General features: G+C 41.4%; 1 protein-coding gene across 1 annotated transcript in view; it reads left to right on the top strand.

Annotated features, from left to right (window-relative positions):
• Positions 1-19,667, top strand: part of TRPC6 (transient receptor potential cation channel subfamily C member 6) — a 182,741-nt gene extending 163,074 nt beyond the window's left edge. The window contains exons 10-12 of the mRNA XM_084617824.1: positions 13,138-13,221; positions 15,396-15,471; positions 19,449-19,667. Of these exons, the coding sequence (XP_084473950.1) occupies positions 13,138-13,221; positions 15,396-15,471; positions 19,449-19,600 (312 nt within the window). The 3' untranslated portion in view covers positions 19,601-19,667. The remainder of the gene's footprint in view (positions 1-13,137; positions 13,222-15,395; positions 15,472-19,448) is intronic.
• Positions 19,668-21,549: the final 1,882 nt, after the last annotated feature.

The raw sequence follows: 21,549 nt of genomic DNA, 5'->3' as shown, positions 1-21,549 counted from the left end.
TGATCATAGATCGTGTCATAAATATAAAAGGAAGGGTAAACACCTTTAAAATCCCTCCTGGCCAGAGGAAAAACGCTTTCCCCTGTAAAGGGTTAAGAAGCTAGGATAACCTCGCTGGCACCTGACCAAAATGACCAATGAGGAGACAAGATACTTTCAAAGCTGGCGGGGGTGGTGGGGGGAGAAACAAAGGTTCTCGCTGTCTGTGTGATGCTTTTGCTGAGAACAGAAAAGGAATGGAGTCTTAAAACGTAATAAGTAATCTAGCTAGATATGCACTAGATTCTGTTTTGTTTAAATGGCTGATAAAATAAGCTGTGCTGAATGGAATGTATATTCCTGTTTTTGTGTCTTTTTGTAACTTAAGGTTGTGCCTAGAGGGATTCTCTTATGTTTTGAATCTGATTGCCCTGTAAGGTATTTACCATCCTGATTTTACAGAGGTGATTCTTTTACTGTTTCTTCAATTAAAATTCTTTTAAGAACCTAGGGGGAGGGATAGCTCAGTGGTTTGAGCATTGGCCTGTTAAACCCAGGGTTGTGAGTTCAATCCTTGAGGGGGCCATTTAGGGATCTGGGCCAAAAATTGGGGATTGGTCCTGCTTTGAGCAGGGGGTTGGACTAGATGACCTCCTGAGGTCCCTTCCAACTCTGATATTCTATGATTCTAATTGCCTTTTCATTGTTCTTAAGATCCAAGGGTTTGGGTCTGTGTTCACCTACGGAAATTGGTGAGGATTTTTATCAAGTCTTCTCCAGGAAAGGGGGTGTAGGGTTTGGGGAGTATTTTGGGGGGAAAGACGTTTCCAAGCGGGCTCTTTCCCTGTTATATATTTGTTGGACGCTTGGTGGTGGCAGCAATAAAGTCCAAGGGCAAAAGGTAAAATAGTTTGTACCTTGGGGAAGTTTTAACCTAAGCTGGTAAAAATAAGCTTAGGGGGTTTTCATGCAAGTCCCCACATCTGTACCCTAGAGTTCAGAGTGGGGAAGGAACCTTGACAGATCCCATAAGCAATATTGCCACTGAAATCAACTTGTCACAGTTTGCCTCTTAACTGATTTTAGAGGCATTCTGTGCATCTCTGGTAACTATCATTACTCAGATTTCATGTCATGTTACTTGTTGAAATTAAACTAAAAGCATATATAATACCCACGATAAGATGCTGAATTTTGCTTATGCATGGTTTCTAATGACCTCAGCATTTGCAAACCTCTTGTCAAGTTGCTAGATGCAAACTGATTTTACAGCTTCCTTCAGTGAGAAGGGTGTCACTGAAATGCACTGACTTGCAGGAGGTATATGTGCTACTCAAAATGGGCTGATGGCAAGAAACAAAAAAAAACAAAAGATTTTTGTTTTCAACTTCAGGTACAATTTTCAAGAGCATGTAAGGGACCTGGAAGCACCAATCCCAATTACTTTCAATGACTTTTAAGTCACTTCTTCCATATCTCATCCTTGCTCCCTATCTGTATTGGCCAAGGAAACTGAGTTTGGACCTTAAACTAGAACCATGATCAAACAGGTGTTTCTGGAAAGATACTATCATCATATCCTTAGACATTGTGGACAGGGCCCTAGAAACCCAGTCCTGTTTGCGTAGCTTAAAATAGCATCTTTGACAGACAGCCATGTGGAATGTAACCCGTGTTTGGAAGGTTTTTTCCAGCTTTGACCTAGCTGTTAAATTTAAAATATTAATAATGTTTTCCACTAGCTGAAGAGTGATTCTAGAATATCAAATGCTAAATAAGTGTACTTTCTCTCCTGTTAAGACAGCTATAAACATTTGATTCTCAATAAAAAAAAAATAAATAAAACCTCTTCCACTGAAAAGCCATAAACCTCTGAGCTCATATCCCCTGGCTATTTAGGGTTTCCACCACAGAGTCTGAAACTCCTAGCCAATCACAGTTTTGCTTTTGGAGATACCTGTGGTCTGGAGTTGGCCCTGTCTGCATCCATCACATGGCACCCCTCCATACTTCTTAAAAAACCAACCTTTGTTTCCAAAGGCATTGTTTAGAACGACCACTACTGGTATATTATTTATCACTTTCCCTTTGTAGCCTTTATAATACATCATCCCCTCCCCCATCTAGACCAGGTGTGGATCACAGAATCATAGAATATTCCGGGTTGGAAGGGACCTCAGGAGGCCATCTAGTCCAACCCCCTGCTCAAATCAGGACCTAATCCCCAACTAAATAATCCCAGCCAGGGATTTGTCAAGCCTGACCGTAAATATGGTATGATAATGATTCATTATCGTTGTTTTCATTTCATCCTCAGAATGGCATCCACAGTCTTCATGTCAATAAGCTTTGTAATTTGGAATAAGACCATGGGAAGGGTCCTGATCTTGCAAACTGTTAACCAGTTGAGCTGTCCATACTCACAGGAGTAGTTTCAGTGGGCTGACTGAACTGTGTAAGGGTGTGCAGGATCAGACACAAAACTCCATATGTTTTCTGCAAATAGATCCTTTCTGCTCTTGCTACAGAAGGAGTAGCAGCACTATGGCAGTAAAAAGGAAGGCCACATAGAGAGAATGTGGAAATTCTGTAGTGCCAACCCTCCTTATCTTGCATAAGATGGAGACAAAGCCAGACCTTTGGTGTTTATAGGGGAAGTCACAAAGTAGCACACCACAAACAAGTTTTTTGAGACCCACCTAACATTTCAAAATAAAGGCATGACACATGTTCTCTTCCAGCTTCCTTTCCGCTGAGTCAGTGACTCAGGAAATGGTGCCCCTAAAGGCTGTAATCCAGGGCCACAGTTCAATGCAATACATTCCCCACATTTCCCCTAATTTTTGGTGGCACTTGACTGGAGCAGCGTGACCCTTGCATTTCCTGGAGAGAGAAGAAGATCACCTTCTCCTCCGAATACTGCCAAAGGGTCTCCCTGTGTGCAGACTGCCTCAACCTTTTGGTCCAGGGCTCCTGTGGCTTTCTTCCCTTTATGTCGACCTTTCAGGCTGGATCTGGGGTGACATTTTACAAGTGAGCTGTAGCTCACGAAAGCTTATGCTCAAATAAATTGGTTAGTCTCTAAGGTGCCACAAGTACTCCTTTTCTTTTTGCAAAAACAGACTAACACGGCTGTTACTCTGAAACCTGTCATTTTACACATGAAGAACCAAAAAATAGAGAGAAGTAGATTTTTTTAAAAAATTGCATCCATCCCTTTTAATTTTAGAATCAAATTTCTTTATGAAGCATAAAGTGTAGCTCCTCCACAAACTGGGTTTGAAGGCCATGAAATCTGTTCATTTTTCCGGACCAAGAGAATGATGACAGCATGTGTCCTGAGTGAGCTGTCATCTTTGAATATGGCCTTTCAGAAAAGAAATAAGGAATAACTAATAAATGTATACTTAATAGAAAATAAATTAAAATGTTGTATCATATTAGCATGTTTTTGCTGACTCTAACAATGCAAAATATCATTTTGTAATTTTTTTATTCTACTATTATAGATTCTACTATTATATACAATGCTGTATAATGAAAAGTGCCCTCTGATTCTGATGTCCAAACTGAGCAACTGGTCATGCTTTTGAGATGTGCTGCAATTCCAAACTCCAGTTGAAGTGCATAGGAATTGCTGATGCTCAGCACCTCTGAAAATCAGGTTCAAGTTGTCCCAAGTTGGACGACAAGACACTGGCACTCAAAGTCAGCAGGCTCTTTGGAAAATGTGACTATATGACACTAATGAAGTGCAATACAACACTACTACCACAATAGGCAAGGTTTACTTAAAAAAAGTCTTAACTGATTTTTAAATGATACAAAACAATGATATATAACAATATGGACACGCAGCACTAAGGGTACGTCTATACAGCAAAGAAAAACCCACGGTTGGCCCATGCCAGCTGACTTGAACTTGCCGTGCTCTTTCATTGCTATGTAGACTTCCGGGCTCAGGCTGGAGCCCGGGTTCTAGGACCCAGCAAGGTAGGAGGGTCCCAGAGCTCAGGCTCCAGCCTGTCCCTGAAGTCCACACAGCAATGAAACAGCCCCTGAGTCGGCTAACATGGGACTGCAGCAGGTTTTTCTTTCTTATGTAGGCTAAACTATGATACTAAACTGCTCAAGATAGTTAAGACCAAAGCAGACTGTGAAGAACTTCAAAAAGATCTCACAAAACTAAGTGATTGGGCAATAAAATGGCAAATGAAATTTTATGTGGATAAATGGACATTGGAAGAAATAACCCCAACTATACATACAATATGATAGGGGCTAATTTAGCTACAACTAATCAGGAGAAAGATCTTTGAGTCATCATGGATAGTTCTCTGAAGATGTCCATGCAGTGTGCAGCGGCAGTCAAAAAAGCAAACAGGATGTTAGGAATCATTAAAAAAGGGATAGAGAATAAGACAGAGAATATCTTATTGCCCTTTTATAAATCCATGGTACGCCCACATCTTGAATATTGTATACAGATGTGGTCCCCTCATCTCAAAAAAGATATACTGGCATTAGAAAAGGTTCAGAAAAGAGCAACTAAAATGATTAGGGGTTTGGAACGGGTCCCATATGAGGAGAGATTAAAGAGGCTAGGACTTTTCAACTTGGAAAAGAGGAGACTAAGGGGGATATGATAGAGGTCTATAAAATCATGAGTGGTGTGGAGAAAGTGAATAAGGAAAAGTTATTTACTTGTTCCCATAATGTAAGAACTAGGGGCCACCAAATGAAATTAATGGATACCAGGTTTAAAACAAACAAAATGAAGTTGTTCTTCACTCAGTGCACAGTCAACCTGTGGAACTCCTTGCCTGAGGAGGTTGTGAAGGCTAGGACTACAACAGGATTTAAAAGAGAACTGGATAAATTCATGGAGGTTAAGTCCATTAATGGTTATTAGCCAGGATGGGTAAGGAATGGTGTCCCTAGCCTCTGTTTGTCAGAGGCTGGAGATGGATGGCAGAAGAGAGATCACTTGATTGTTACCTGTTAGTTTCACTCCCTCTGGCGCACCTGGCATTGGCCACTGTCGGTAGACGGGATCCTGGGTGGACCTTTGGTCTGACCCAGTATGGCCATTCTTATGTTCTTACGTTATACCCTAAGTAAACAAAGTTCTGGACCACTCCACCTCTTCTTTTACGCAACACTTCCATAGCGATCACCTGTCACTTATGCAGCTGTTTATCATTAGATAAGAGAGACACTGTATGGCTTACAATGCCACATAAATGTGTATGGCTAATAGTTGTAGGCCCTGATTCAGCAAAACACTTAAGCATATTTTTAAAGTTAAGGACATCTCTAAATTCTTTTGCTGAACTGAGGTGTAGTCATTTTGTCAGGCGTGATAGGAATCCTTTGTACTTTTTCTAAATACTTATGTGCTGGCTGTGATTATACAGTCAATAAATCTTAGTGATTAGGTTTGTCATTTCTCTAGCAAACTTAATTTACTCTCTGAGTAATTTTCAGGAGAGAAAATTCTGCAGCCACGAAGCTCAAAAAGAGAGCTTCCAAATCTGTTATGAGAGTGAAATGCAGTTTGTGACAGGGTCAGGCCGGATGGCTACAGGAGAGTAATAGAAGGCAGATATATTAGCCCCAGGTTAAGTATGTCCCTTTTCCCTGGGTAAGGTAACCGGGAGGGTTCCAGAACAATCAGGAACCTTCTGGAGACAATTAAGACAGACAGGCTGATTAGAACACCTGCAGCCAATCAAGAAGCTGCTAGAATCAATTAAGGCAGGCTAATCAGGGCACCTGGGTTTAAAAAGGAGCTCACTTCAGTTTGTGGTGCAGGTGTAAGGAGCTGGGAGCAAGATGCACTAGGAGCTGACAGTGAGAACACATATTGTTGGAGGACTGAGGAGTACAAGCATTATCAGACACCAGGAGGAAGGTCCTATGGTGAGGATAAAGAAGGTGTTGGGAGGAGGCCATGGGGAAGTAGCCCAGAGAGTTGTAGCTGTTCCAGGAGGCACTCTAGACAGCTGCATTCCACAGGGCCCTGGGCTGGAACCCAGAGTAGAGGGCGGGCCTGGGTTCCCCCCAAACCTCCCAACTCCTGATCAGACACAGGAGGAGTTGACCTGGACTGTGGGTTCACAAAAACGGCCAGACTGAGGGCTGCCATGAAGCTCCAAGGCGAGCGAATCTGCCAATAAGCGCAAAACCCACCAAGGTAGAGGAAGAACTTTGTCACAAGTTGTAATCCTGGCGTTCTCTGCCACCAAGTGGTCTTACACAGTTATGCAATAAATTATATATCCCATCTCTATTACTGTTACAGGTTGATTTAACAAAGTTACACACTTTTATATATCACTTGATTTACCTGCCTAAATTAAATACATTTCATGTTTTCAGTGTTCTTTGGGCTCAGTTAAAAAGTCTGTCACATATTGTATCAATTTTTACATCTGTTGACAAAGGGGAAGATGTAGTAAAGTGTTAATAATAAGATAAAGGTAGTGAAGTATACCATTCATTTCTACTCTTCTTAATCAGGTGTTATGAACATTGTACAGGACATAGGCACCAACGCTGTGGGTGATCTGGGGCTGAAGCACCTACTTAAAAAAACTAGGGGGTGCTCAGCACCTGCAGAGCCAGATTAATCTTTTGTGGGTCCTGGCATGCGGACCCTGGCCCCGCCCCCTGCTCCACCCATACAGCACCCCGAGGCCCCACCCCTGCTCTGCCCCCAAGGCCATGCCCCCACTCATCCTCTTCCCCCCGAGGCCATGCCCGCTGCTTGCCTGGGGTGGAGGGGGCAGAGAGAAGCACGCACCAGCAAAAACAAAACTCAGTACCTGTGGCACAGGAGTCTACAATGAAGTCCTTATGGCAAAAAATGGCAACCCATGCACAGTGGAGCCATTAAAATGCAATGATTGTCAAACAAAATGATTTTGTTCCAACAAGTACCTAAGCTTGCTTATGCTGAAGTCAGTCTCCAATCCCTTTTTGACTTCAGTGGGAACAGAATTGTACTTCTATCTTGTTCATGTTTCAAAATTGGGTACAGGAAGCAATTTTCAGAAACAGGTTCTAATACAGCTTCAGAGATACTGCGTAGTTGAATATGACTTCATTTTCTAATTTAGAATTGTCTTTAAAAGCCCTTCAAGTATTACCATAATAATACATTATGACCGTTTAAAATTATAAACAATGACAAGAGATACCAACAAAAAACAATCAATATCTTGTAGCTCAAAAAAATTTTATTTAATTTCCCAACTAAATAGACCTTCAAGGGCTATTACAAAGAGATGCAGATACATAATATGAATCATATAAAACCTGTGAGTAGAAAGAAGTAGACCCAATTTCCCTGCTCTGGTCTACTTATTTGCTTCTTTCTTCATTGTCATGAGTAGAACTGGGTAGGAAAATTTTCTTTCCCATCCTGTGACTTTTCAAGATTTTGAAAAATTTTCCCATTACATATTGGGACAAACCTGAGGCCTTTCAAATTATTTGCAAAACATGAGGGAAGGGAGTGCACTCAATTTAGAATTGAGTTATGCCGTTGGTTATGCCACTCAGCAGGGACCTAGATACCAGTCCCTGCTCCAATGAATATTTAATTATTTATACAAAGTGGAACAGCTCCACCACCATAGGTTGAGAAAGAGAGAACCCTACCTGAGGATAGCCAATGGCCTGGTAGTTAGGGCAGTCATGTACAACATAGGAAGGCCCTAGTTCAAGTTACTACACTATCTGATTTTTCTCAGTGATTTTGAATAGAAATTCCATCCTGAACCGAAGTAACCTTCCCAATGAAAGTTTGATCAAAACCAATACGTACCCAGGAGCAGTTTTGGTTCTGCTGAAAAGTCATTTAATGAATAACTTTCCAATCAGCCAAAATTATGAGTTGTTGAGAATAGAATTTCACTTGTCACCAACATTAGTACAAGGAAGAGTGGTATTGAACTATGACATTCACCATGATGGGTACTTCACAGTCATAAAAACTAAGAACAAAAAACAGTTTTTTCATCATCCTGTTCAGCCAGCCAGCTCATTTTCAAGGGCTTTGTCTAGGCCAGGATCTTACCACTTCACTGGAAAAATTATTGCATAAACTAAATGAGATTACCATTTGAACTTTTCCCTCGTGTTCACCCTAAACTTCTAGCGCAGTGTTATCCAATTATGTCTACTATTTCTTCTTTAAATGATAATAACTTTGAATTTATAACAATGCTTCCTTCTTTTAGGCCTCCAACAGATATTCGTGTTATATCACCCAATAGTCATATTTTAACAAGATCATGAAATGGCTTACACAAAAAATGTTGCTGGTATAATGCACCTATTTAAAAGAAACTATCTACACACAAGTAAAGTTAGACTAAGAAATATTTTGATGCATAAAGACATACAGGAAAATCTGCTTTATTTACTCCAGGGTAAATCCAGAGTAACTCCATTATTTTAGTTGCATTATTTTGGATTTACAGTGGACGTGAAAGTAAAGTTTGTTTTTGATTTTTAGAAAACAAGCCACATTAGAAAATCTCAGACAAAAGGCTAACTTCCAGTTAGGAAGTTCTGAAGGGAGTGGGGAAAATTGAGCATTTTAAGTGTTGTCCTCATTACAGATTAAGGGCTTGGTTCTGATCTCACTTGCATAAGTTTTATACCTATATAATGCTGACTTCTCAGGTTTTACTCCTGATTTACAGTCTTATAAGTAAAATCAGAATCTAGCCCTAATAAAGCCCTCTGCTCAGACTTCATAGTCTAAGGGACCAATCTTATTTAATCTTTTTATTACTGACCTCGGCACAAAAAGTGGGAGTGTGCTAATAAAGTTTGCGGATGATACAAAGCTGGGAGGTATTGCCAATTTAGAGAAGGACAGGGATATCCTACAGGAGGATCTGGATGACCTTGTAAACTGGAGTAATAGTAATAGCATGAAATTTAATAGTGAGACGTGTAAGGTCATGCATTTAGGGATTAATAACAAGAATTTTAGTTATAAACTGGGGACGCATCAATTCGAAGTAACGGAGGAGGAGAAGGACCTTGGAGTATTGGTTGATCATAGGATGACTATGAGCCGCCAATGTGATATGGCCGTGAAAAAAGCTAATGCGGTCTTGGGATGCATCAGGAGAGGTATTTCCAGTAGGGATAAGGAGGTTTAAGTACCGTTATACAAGGCACTGGTGAGACCTCACCAGGAATACTGTGTGCAGTTCTGGTCTCCCATGTTTAAGAAGGATGAATTCAAACTGGAACAGGTACAGAGAAGGGCTACTAGGATGATCCGAGGAATGGAAAACTTGTCTTATGAAAGGAGACTCAAGGAGCTTGGCTTGTTTAGCCTAACTAAAAGAAGGTTGAGGGGAGATATGATTGCTCTCTATAAATATATCAGAGGGATAAATACCGTAGAGGGAGAGGAATTATTTAAGCTCAGTACCAATGTGGACACAAGAACAAATGGATATAAACTGGCCACCAGGAAATTTAGACTAGAAATTAGACGAAGGTTTCTAACCATCAGAGGAGTGAAGTTTTGGAACAGCCTTCCAGGGGAAGCAGTAGGGACAAAAGATCTATCTGGCTTTAAGATTAAACTCAATAAGTTTATGGAGGAGATGGTATGATGGGATAACATGGTTTTGGTAATTAAATATTCATGGTAAATAGGCCCAATGGCCTGTGATGGGATATTAGATGGGGTGGGATCTGAGTTACCCAGGAAATAATTTTCTGTATTATCTGGCTGATGAATCTTGCCCATATGCTCAGAGTTTAGCTGATCGCCGTATTTGGGGTCGGGAAGGAATTTTCCTCCAAGGCACATTGGAAGAGGCCTTGGAGGTTTTTCGCCTTCCTCTGTAGCATGGGGCATGGGTCACTTGCTGGAGGATTCTCTGCTCCTTGAAGTCTTTAAAGCACGATTTGAGGACTTCAGTAGCTCAGACATAGGTGAGAGGTTTTTTGCAGGAGTGATGGGTGAAATTCTGTGGCCTGCGTTGTGCAGGAGGTCAGACTAGATGATCATAATGATCCCTTCTGACCTAAATATCTATGAATCTATGAATCTAATATCAGACACAAGCTGAAAACTTACTACACACTAGTCCTTAGTTCTTCTTGCAATTCAGGCATAGCTTATTTCCTGTTATATCCCAATGTACTTTCTATCAGGTTTCAAGGCTTTCCAATTCATTTATAGCTAAGCATTCAACTGATTAAAGCACAAGAATGCCTGGTACCAAAATGCCCACTAAAAATACAACATGTACCCACAGTTTAATACACAATAGCATCTGAGATATTGTGGCTGTGTCCCTATATTTTGAAGAGGAAATATTTTTTGTATGTCAGATACAACTGTAAAAGATTTTGACTTTGTAATGCCGACCTCTTTAGGTCCTCATCCAGGTCAATCATCGTTTATATTTCAGATTCCTTATTTCTTGCATTACTGTTCAGAGAGCTGGTTGATTTGTCTCAATCAATAGTAATACATGAATTGTTTTCTTCTGACAGTTCCTAAATCATCCTTATTACAATCTAATCATTCAGCTACACTATTGAATTCATCTTTTCATAACAATATTGTGTTTTGGTCTTTCTCAAAGACATTAACCAATAATGCATCCTAAATAACTGCAGCCCTGGATTATCTGCCAGTAATTTGTTCTCCAGTTTTGAATAATGTCCATTCATTCCAGTGTTTAACAAAAATGCTGTTCAGAAATATACTGTGAAATCAGAACCTCCATGGGCTTCTGACTTGCATTGCTTAATCATCTTACACTAAGACATTAATGAAACTGAGGGGAGCAACAAGCCAAGGGAACCAAATTCTTCACTGTCTTACACCTTTACACTTTACATCCTCACTGTAACCTTTACACCTGTACAAAGTGGCTGCAAAACACAAACTAATGGTATATGAGGCCTGACATCAGTGGAGTTACACAAATATAAAACTGCAGTATTTAAGAGGAGAATCAGGCTCTTGAACTCCATTACATACCTAACCTGCATGAGGGTGTAAAGTTTCCCAGAACTTAAGAGAATCTATTCCATTCTGCAATTCTCTTTGGTGTTCCTTTTTGTTGAGGTTGGGTGTCTTTTTGGGGCTTTGCTAGTTTGGTTTGTTACCTACTCTTTGGTACCTTGGTTCAGGAAAGCACTTTGACCACATCCACTAAGGGACTTCGGTGCCTAAATTCCAGGTTAAGGTGTTACTATGGTCCACCAAACCCCTGCTTATCTGCTGTCTAGCCCTATAGGCAGCTAAACTCACCTGGTGCCTAAATTTCTGATGTAAAAGTCTATCTCACACCTAAGCCCAAATATGATCCTCAAACCAGGTAGACATAGGTGTTGCCCTGCCTATCTTGCCTGCGGGTCCCAATCTGGCAGATGTGCACTGAGAATGCTTAACTCCATACAAAACAGCCAGGCTCCTTTATAACCTTTAGCCCAGTGGTTAGTGTACTCTCCTGGGATGAGGAAGACCCTAGTTCAATTTCCCTCCTCCCGCATCTGATGAGGAGACAGGATTTGAACAGGGTTTGCTTACCTCCCAGTTGAGTGCCCTCATCACTGGACTACAGAGTCATTCTCACTCTTTTATGGACTGAATTAATTTTAATTATTTTAATACAAAGTGCCTGAAAATGGGATCCACAAAAGCCAGCACACCTGGTAGCTCCCTGTCTAAACTAGCCAATAGCAGATGCTGATGCAATGGGTGTGTCCTTCAAGAAGAGAGATTGAGAGAGCCCCTCATCAAAATATCCCAGAGTCCAGTGGTTAAGACATAGTGGGGACTTAAACCGGGATCTCCCACATACTGGGTGAGTACCCTAACCACTGGATTAAAGGTTATAAGGGAGGTCCTCCTCCTCCTCTCCCACCCTCCCCAGGAATTTTGTGTACGGTTAGCCAGGTGTGTAAGGAGAGAGACTCCAAGTTGTGGTTCCCAAGCAGAGATAGGCATCTAACTCCGTTAGAAGGCTGGGGTTTAGGACACACACATTGCATCAGCATCTGCTATTGACTAGCTTAGACAGGGAGCTGTCAGGTGCGCTGGCTTTTGTGGATCCCATTCTCAGGCACATCTCTCCCCCCCATGCATTGTATAGGGAGCCTGGGCTCCGAACTCAGCCGTTGTGGATTCCAGTTTTCAAGGTGCCTAAAAGTTTAGCATTATGATGCTGAGGGTCACAAGGTTTGGCCAATGTACATGGCAGAGGGGCATTGCTGGCACATCATGGCATATATCACATTATTGCTGGCCATCAAGTGCCAGCAATGCCCCTCTGCCATGTACATTGGCCAAACCAGACAGTCTCTTTGTAAAAGAATAAATGGACACAAATCAGACATCAGGAGTGGTAACATACAAAGGCCAGTAGGAGGACACTTCAATCTCCCTGGACATTCAATAACAGATTTAAAAGTAGCCATTCTGCAATAAAAAAACTTCAAAAACAGACTTCAAAGAGAAACTGCAGAGCTACAATTCATTCTCAAACTTAACACCATTAATTTGGGCTTGAATAGGGACTGGGAGTGGATGGCTCACTACAAAAGCAATTATCCCTCTCTTGGTATTGACACCTCCTCATCAATTATTAGGAGTAGACCACATCCACCTGGCTGAATTGGCCAGCTTGTCAGCACTGGTTCTCCACTTGTGAGGTAACTCCCTTCTCTTCATTTGCCAGTATATTTATGCCTGTATCTGTAATTTTCACTCCATACATCTGAAGAAGAGGGGTTTTATACCCACAAAAGCTTATACCAAAATACATCTGTTAGTCTTTAAGGTGCTACCAGATTCCTCGTTGTTTTTACATTCAGTTGAAGCATATACTTAAGTGCTTTTCTAAATAGAGTAATTTTCCTGAAGTGGGGACTGGAAGAGTTAAAGTGAACTAGTGTGGTGAAATGCTGTCTCCATTGAATGTAACAGGAGTGTTGTCATTGACATCAATAGAGCCAGGATTTCACTCCTGAAATTTAACCCTTACCCCTACCATTACATCTAAAAGTTAATGTTCTGCTGCAGAATTCTTGTACAAAAAAAAGTATAACTAAATAACCCTTACATTTATTGCTGATACTGATCAAATGTTGTTTTTCTTTCAGCTTGGGCAAAGTAAGCAATCAAGTATAAGAAGCACAGATGATCTCCATTTAAATAGCTTAAGTAATCCTCCACGACAATACCAGGTAAAAGGCAATTTAACACAACTTGCATTGAAAAAGGATTAAGACTCGTCAGATTAAAGATTTAAAGACAAATTCTGATATTAGTAATAGTGTGAATCCGAAGTAAATCTACTGGATGTAAATCTAGAATAATTGTATTGGCTGTATGATTATGGCAGAATGCTTCCTAAATGCTACATTTCTGAGTGGAATACTGTAAAAGGCCAACATGAAGAACAATTTTAGTCAAAGGGAAAGACTCAGTTACACAGTGCACATCAGGAGCAACTCTTCTTTTTGGAAAAAAATCCAGGTCAAAAGCTAATGCAAATTTCTGTATTATATTTCCTCTTTCTTATCCCTCAAGAATTACAAATCACTGTAAGCTTGGTTCCTGCAGTTCCATATTATTATGGTACATTCTATGTATTCTTTGCTATGCATGGGGCCCCAGTCTGCCTTTGAGAGTGCACAGCGGGGAGGAAGCATGTAAGGAGTGTTAGCCAGAAGCTCCAGAAATCACTGCAGCTCCTGCACTTGGAGAAGCATAGAGACAGCTCCCTTCAGATAGTGCCACAAAGGGATGAGAAAGGGACAAGTAGAACTGGCTGGCCATGTGAGCAGAGGTCTGTCTACACTGCACACTTCTTGTGGCAACATTTAGGGTACATACCTGCACCCCCCTCCCCCAACACAGGTATAAATAGCAGTGTACTTGGTGAGGCCTGCCTTAGGTGAGTAAAGACATTTCTGAAAGATGTGGGTATATATGCAAGTATGCTCTCTACTCACGCAAGCTGTGCCTCCCTGTCTACACTGCTATTTTAGAAGTGTAGTGTCCCGCTGCTTCCTGCTGAGGGAGTCTTTTCCTGTACAGGGGAAAGGCTCCAGCAATGGGGAAAGGGTATGGCAGTGGGGAGGCAGCAGGGAAAGGATTGGGCACGTCCCTGCTATGGTACCTTTCCATGAGGTGTGGAAAGGCTCCAGTAGTGGGGAAAGGCTCAGCCTTTCTCAGCTGCCTTCCCCCTGCCAGAGCCTTTCACTGACATGTGTAGCTCTACATAGCTACACACCAGTCCACTCAGAGTGGACGCAGCTTGCTTTTCACTGTAGCATGTAGCTACACGTTCCACTACACGATGACGCCAGTGGTGTGTGGCGTAGACATAGCCGAGGCATAGCTGCATCCCACAAAAGGGTATAGTAGTAAGTATGGAGATCGACTACTCAGGATCTCTTTCATCTCTGAGACAGGAAGCCTGCTGCTGCTCCCCTTGGAGCAGTGTGGCATCACCCCTGACTGTAGGTTGTATCTAATGATACAATCAAGCCCAGAATGCCTTGGCTTTTGGCATGGCCAATCAAGTTATGATGGGCTGATAGCTATTATGATTAAGACGTTACTTCAAAAGCATTAGGCTGGGTGGCTTTATATTTGGAATTTTTTTGGATTATTAAAATATACCATAGTGTCATCCATATTGCAAATGTGATTATGTAATGATGCCGCTGAGCCAATCATCTGTGGGGATTGAATCTGGGCTTCTGGATTTAAAACATGAGCCCCTACTTCCTGAGCTAAACACCAGGTGTGTTTAGAATTGAAGCAACAGCAGACTCATAAACCAGTATACACGGTCTAGCTACTAGAGGAAGACAAAAGTCATTGTGGATTAGCATGGGACACAGTTACAGCACATTAAATGTTAGAACCAAGTGCTTCAGGGAATTTTCTCAGTCTTGAGTTTGGAAGCATATATAATTTAGTGTAATGTAAAATTATATGGAAACAATATATTTATTGCAAAGTTATTTAGTAATTAGCACTGATTAAAGGTCAGATCCTCAGCTGGTGTAAATCAGCCCCATAGAGTCTGTTTTTTCTGCATCATTTTTTAATTGCAAATAAAATTTAATAATTAGTAAGATGTGTCCACTTTTGTCATCTTGCATATATACATATACTGGAAAGTTAATTTTCAGATCAATAGTCTAGATGAAAGCAGAGACTGTCATGTTACTTTTATGCATGAGAGGCCTTTAATCCTGGTAAATGCCATGGACTGGAGGAGTTAAATGCAACGCTAGATATACAACAACAAAATGTTGACTGAGCACATGCCTTGAAATTTCAGAATCAATGCAAGCAAGTTCAGCTTTGAAAATTCTAACTCTTTTCTCTTTCCTCGCCCTAGAAGATAATGAAGCGTCTCATTAAAAGATACGTACTGAAAGCTCAGATAAACAAGGAGAATGATGAAGTCAATGAAGGTGAGTGTAGCATATTGATCACAGTTTCAAAGTTAATCATGGAATCAAAAGAAGCAACTCAAAAAAGACTATATTAACTTGTTGGAAGAACATTTCCCAAACTTTTTGGGACAATCACATTTCAAAGTTCTTGGATACATGGCAAAACAAAAATATATCAGAACCAATAGTAAATTATTACCTAATAAAAAGTATAATGTTAATGTGAGAGACTGATGTTAAGAAAAAGACATGTTTCTTGGATCTCTGCTTCCCACACCAGAGATTGGCTTCCTGGCTATAACATAAACAAGGTAATAGGTGGGGTAATATCTTTTATTGGACCAACTTCTGTTCGTAAAAGAGACAAACTTGTGACCTTCTCAGAGCTCTTCCTCATGTCTAGAGAAGGTAACCAGAATCTGTAAGCTTACTACAAGGTGGGACAGATTAAGTATAAGGGGTTCACATATGTTGTAGGAGACTACTTAAAATGAAGTGGGCAATTAAAGGTTAGAAGGCAGGAGGATGAGTTACAAATTGTTGTAATGAGCCATAAAACTAGTGTCTCTGTTACATCCATGGATTTTGGTGTCCAGCAGAGATATGAATTTAAGTTTCTAGGCTTGTCTTTTGAAGGTGTTGTTTAAGTTTCCTTTGAGATGAGGACTGAGAAGTCAGCTATTGAGTGATTGTTTTGTGAACAGTGTTCAACCATGGGTGACAGGGTATTTTTGTCTTTTATCATTTTTTTCTGTGTTAGTTCATTTGAGAGCATAGTGATTGCCTTGTTTTACTCACATAGTTGTTTTGGGGGCATTTGGTGTACTGAATGAGCTAAATTATGCGTTGGGATGGGCATGTGTAGGGCCCATGGATCTTGAAAGTTGTGTTGTGGGCATTATTGATCATCATAGCAGTGGTTATATGTCCACAGGTTTTGTATCTGTTGTTCTAGCAGGATCTGGTGCCATTTTGAGTTGTATGTCCTGGTATGTGGGGAGTTTGCTTCTGATGATGACCTTGGCAAAGTTGGGGGATTGTTTGAAGGCCAGAAGAGAGGGTTCATGAAAGATTTCTTTCAAGGCTGGGTCCCAGTAAAGTATGGGTTGTAATTATTTTATGATACCCCATTTGTGTCTAGTGTGGGGTTACAAGTCGGGGTGACAACTTGGGGTGTCTAGTCAGTGTTTTGGGGGACAGTTGTATTAAAGCAGGTTGTTCCGGGTTATTTGGGTGGCCAGTTCCACGATGCAATCTGCTTCTCTGGTGGAGTGTCCTTATTTAGTGAAGGTAGTTTTAAATGTGTTTAGGTGTTAACCAAACTTTCTCTTCTGAGGAAATTCTGTGGTATCTAAATGCCTGACTGTAGATAACAGATTTTTTGGTGTGTCTGTAGTGATTGCTGGATCTTGGGGTAAGTGTGTTGCGCTATGGGTTTTTGTACGTAGTCATTTGTAGGGTTCCATTGTGGAAGCTGATTGTGATGTCTAGGATGTTAATTGTGGCATGGGAATGTTCAAGAGTGTTCGATGGATGGATGGTGAAGTTGTGGTGGAAATCTATAAGGTAGTTTAGGTCACCTGTCCAGAAGATGAAAATATTATCAATATATCTCAGGTATATCATTGGTTTTGTGGTGCATTTTTCCAGAAGTTCTTCCTCAGGGTGGTCCACAAAGAGGCTGGCGTATTGGGGTGTCATCCTAGTGCCTAGCCCAGTTTTAAAAAGTATTTGTTGTTAAATGTAAAGCTGTCATGGGTGATGATGACATGGATGGTTTGGTGATGGGTTTGGGGTGGATTTCTGAGCATTGTTCGTTATCTTGTAGATAGTTGAGGCAGGCAGCAATGGCATCGTGGTGAGGGATATTGCTGTATAGGGAGGTGACATCCATGGTAGCAAAGATGGTGTTCTGGGGGAGGTGGTTAATGCTGTGGCGTTTCAGGAGGGAGTCGGTAGTATCTTGCAGAAAATTGGCCCACTGTGTGATGAGTGGTTTGAGGATGGTTTCTATGAGCCCTGATATTGCTTCAGTAAGAGTGCTGTTGCCTACACTGGGAATGATGACGGCTATAACATGTCAAGTGTGTTGCCACTTCTACTAGTAGCTACACATTCCCCATATCTAGGAATTGTTAAACATTCTCATGGAGCACCATCATTTTATTCAGAGATTGTCTTGTGACCACTTCCCCTTGCATTCTTCATGGTGTGGGTCAAGTGTACGCTTGTGGCAATGACAGCAAAAAGTGAAAAAAGTAATACTGGGAAAGGGTTTAACAGAGTTTAGCTTCTTTTAATGTGATTTAATGTATCCAACCAGTTCTCTACATACACTAGCAAGTGTGTTCTGCAGACCCCCACACAGAAGTGCTGCCCTCCCTCTCTCACCCTTCACCATAGATATGCACTGGCTCTGCCTTTCTGTGTGGAATATTGCCCCTGCCAATTGCATATCTGGATTATTTGCTCACTAAACCCTGCTCTGTTTCCTTTTCTTTCTGACTCTATCTTCTTCCTTTCAGACAGGCAGCTGGGGAGTTAAAGCAGAGCTGTGCCTCTGTACTAAAGTGCTTTCCCTGTGGTTCAGCAGGCGATGCAGATTAAGGCTATGGCTACACTAAATTCTAAATCGGCATAAATTATGTCACTCAAGGGTGTGAATAACCCCCCTATCCCCCCCACCCCCGAGCAACATAGCTTATGTCGATTTACATGTCGACGTGGACAGCACTCTGTTGGCAGCTGAGCTTCTCCTGCTGACACAGCTACTGCCACTTGCAGGGGCTGGAGCAGGTAAGCTGAGGGGAGAGCTCTCTCCCTTCAGCTCAGAGCGGCGACACAAGAGAGTTTACAGGAGCGCAACTGCACTGGTTCAGCTGTGCCGCTGTAAGCTCTCTCATATATCCATAGCCATAGCAAAGTGCAGAAGCTCGGCAGTATTCCAGCTCTTCGCGAGCCTGTGCCTGTTTGCCAGTATTAGCTTGTCACCAGTCCAGGTGAATCCCAGAGAGGAGGTGGAAAAGGCTGGTTATCACTGTGTCTTTTGGAGACCGACATTGAGACCCCTGCAGGCTTGTTACCCAGAGTTTCTAAACTATTGACATATGAATAGAATTCCAGTGTATTATTTTAGTTCTGAACCAGGCTTCTCATTCTTCAGGCAGAAAACCTCTATGTTCTAATAAATGGTGTTAATTTTCTTATTCACCGGCCTGGTTCGAACCTGCTCTTAAACAAGCCTGTTTTCTGAGAAGATGACACTGGTAGATTATTGACGAACATGCCTTTGTGGGATTTGTTTCAGTACCATTAAATCAGGCATATTACATCAACAGTTGTGTGCATTACTTGATGTGTCTCCTTTAAGAAAAATATTTATTCCAAATTGAGTTAAAATCTGAAGACTGGCAATAGTACAACTCTTCCCAAGGAATTACCTCTGAAGAGAGAAAAACTCCATAGGCTTTCCTCGTGGAGGTGCCCCCAGTCATTCTGTGGGTTTGCTGCTGTTCTGCCCAGAAATTGAGCAGAATCGAGTGACCCTGAGGGAGGAAATGGGCTTCAGATGCCTCTGTGATCCCTGAGACCAGAGCTGGCTCTGGCATTCCTAGCACCAATCCACCATGCTCCTTGGTCACTGCTACCTTCAGAGCCCTCATTTAAGAGTGATTCCTCTACATGGAGGGCAGGATTCATATACATGGACCAGATTGATTCTTGTGCCCCCTACAACTCCCTTACTCCTCATCTCAGACACCCTTACTCCCAGTCACATCTCCTCATGTGGATCCTGACCCCAGAGAGAGCCCCCTCTAAAGACTCAGGAAGAGGCACAGGGCCATAGAGGCAGCTATACTATACACCTACCTTTCTGCTTGGGCAGAGGAAATCCATGCACGGGATGGTCTGGCACTAAGTTACATTTATCATAACTACCTTGGTTACACTCTCTTTTTCTTTTGCTTCATAACTTTTAATCTTCTCTCTCCTAGGGGAACTGAAGGAAATTAAACAGGACATCTCAAGTCTCCGTTATGAACTTCTTGAGGAAAAATCTCAGAACACAGAAGACCTGGCAGAACTCATTAGAAAACTTGGGGAGAAACTTTTGATTGAGCCCCGAAAGGAAGAAAGGAGGAGTTAACCTAAGCATTTAAACAATGAACCAAAAATTCAACAATCCACTTCAAGCCATATTTATCCTCTCTTAATTTTTCTAGCTAAGTTCACAGTTTTAAAACAGATCAAGAAATAAAATTATTCCAGTTCTTTAATGAAAAATTGCAGATGGTTAACCCCTTACATCTGTGATTGACAAAAAAAAGTCATTTGAGAAAAGATATTTATTTATTTTACCCCCCTCCAGAGAAAAATTAATCTTAGATTACTCAATGTGTAATTTCGTTCTTCCAAATGTATCAGCTAAGGCTTGACTAGACCATCCATTAATGATTAAAACTGTTGGCTCTGTAAATCTAAACTCCTCATATCTTAACCTCTTATTATATTTTCAGTAGCTTCCTTTCCTAAATATGCATAAGTATAATTGAACAAAATGGAAGGGAGGAAGGCATATAAGGCCTGGTCTAAAAACATCCCAAATCAAAATCCATTTATTTTTCAAAATAAAATGTTCCCAGGTGGGGGAGAGGGGGAAGGCTCAATTTGCAAATAAAATGCAAAACGATGGAAGTAATTTATTCTGAATTGTTTCCTTGTGAAGATTTGTCATGACATCATGTGAGCTGCCTCCTTACCACTCATTCCACTATGTTTTTCAACAAACCAATACTGAGCTATCCTTCCAGGAAGCTGCATTCCAGTGGGAGTTACTGCATTGAGAAAAGTTTCAGAGTAGCAGCCGTGTTAGTCTGTATTCACAAAAAGAAAAGGAGTACTAGTGGCACCTTAGAGACTAACCAATTTATCTGAGCATAAGCTTTCGTGAGCTACAGCTCACTTCATTGGATGCATTCAGTGGAAAATACAGTGAGGAGATTTATATACACACAGAACATGAAAAAATGGGTGTTATCATACACACTGTAAGAAAAGTGATCACTTAAGATGAGCTATTACCAGCATGAGAGCGGGGGGGGGGGAGGGTGAGAAGAAAACCTTTTGTAGTGATAATCAAGGTGGGCCATTTCCAGCAGTTAACGGGAACATCTGAGGAACAGTGGGGATTGTGGGTGGGGAAATAAACATGGGGAAATAGTTTTACTTTGTGTAATGACACATCCACTCCCAGTCTTTATTCAAGCCTAAATTAATTGTATCCAGTTTGCAAATTAATTCCAATTTTGGAGTCTGTTTTTGAAGTCTTTTTGTTGTAATATTGCGACCTTTAGGTCTGTAATCGAGTGACCAGAGAGATTGAAGTGTTCTCCGACTGGGTTTATGAATATTATAATTCTTGACATCTGATTTGTGTCCATTTATTCTTTTACGTAGAGACTGTCCAGTTTGACCAATGTACATGGCAGAGGGGCATTGCTGGCACATGATGGCATATATCACATTGGTAGATGTGCAGGTGAATGAGCCTCTGATAGTGTGGCTGATGTGATTAGGCCCTATGATGGTGTCCCCTGAATAGATATGTGGACACAGTTGGCAATGGGCTTTGTTGCAAGGATAGGTTCCTGGGTTAGTAGTTCTGTTGTGTGGTGTGTGGTTGCTGGTGAGTATTTGCTTCAGGTGGGGGGCTGTCTGTAAGCAAGGACTGGCCTGTCTCCCAAGATCTGTGAGCATGCGGGATCATCTTTCAGGATAGGTTGTAGATCCTTGATGATGCTTTGGAGAGGTTTTAGTTGGGGGCTGAAGGTGATGGTTAGTGGCATTATGTTATTATCTTTGTTGGTCCTGTCCTGTAGTAGGTGACTTCTGCGTACTCTTCTGGCTCTCTCAATTTGTTTCTTCACTTCAGCAGGTGGGTACTGTAGTTGTAAGAATGCTTGATAGAGATCTTGTAGGTGTTAGTCTCTATCTGAGGGGTTGGAGCAAATGCGGTTGTATCATAGAGCTTGGCTGTAGACGATGGATCGTGTGGTGTGGTCTGGGTGAAAGCTGGAGGTATGTAAGTAGGAATAG

The sequence above is a fragment of the Lepidochelys olivacea genome, assembly GCF_965140295.1.
Source record: "Lepidochelys olivacea isolate rLepOli2 genome assembly, chromosome: 1".
Taxonomy (NCBI): Eukaryota; Metazoa; Chordata; order Testudines; family Cheloniidae; genus Lepidochelys; species Lepidochelys olivacea.
The sequence above is the reverse complement of the archived record's forward strand: the minus strand, read 5'-3'. Positions and strand labels throughout refer to the sequence as shown.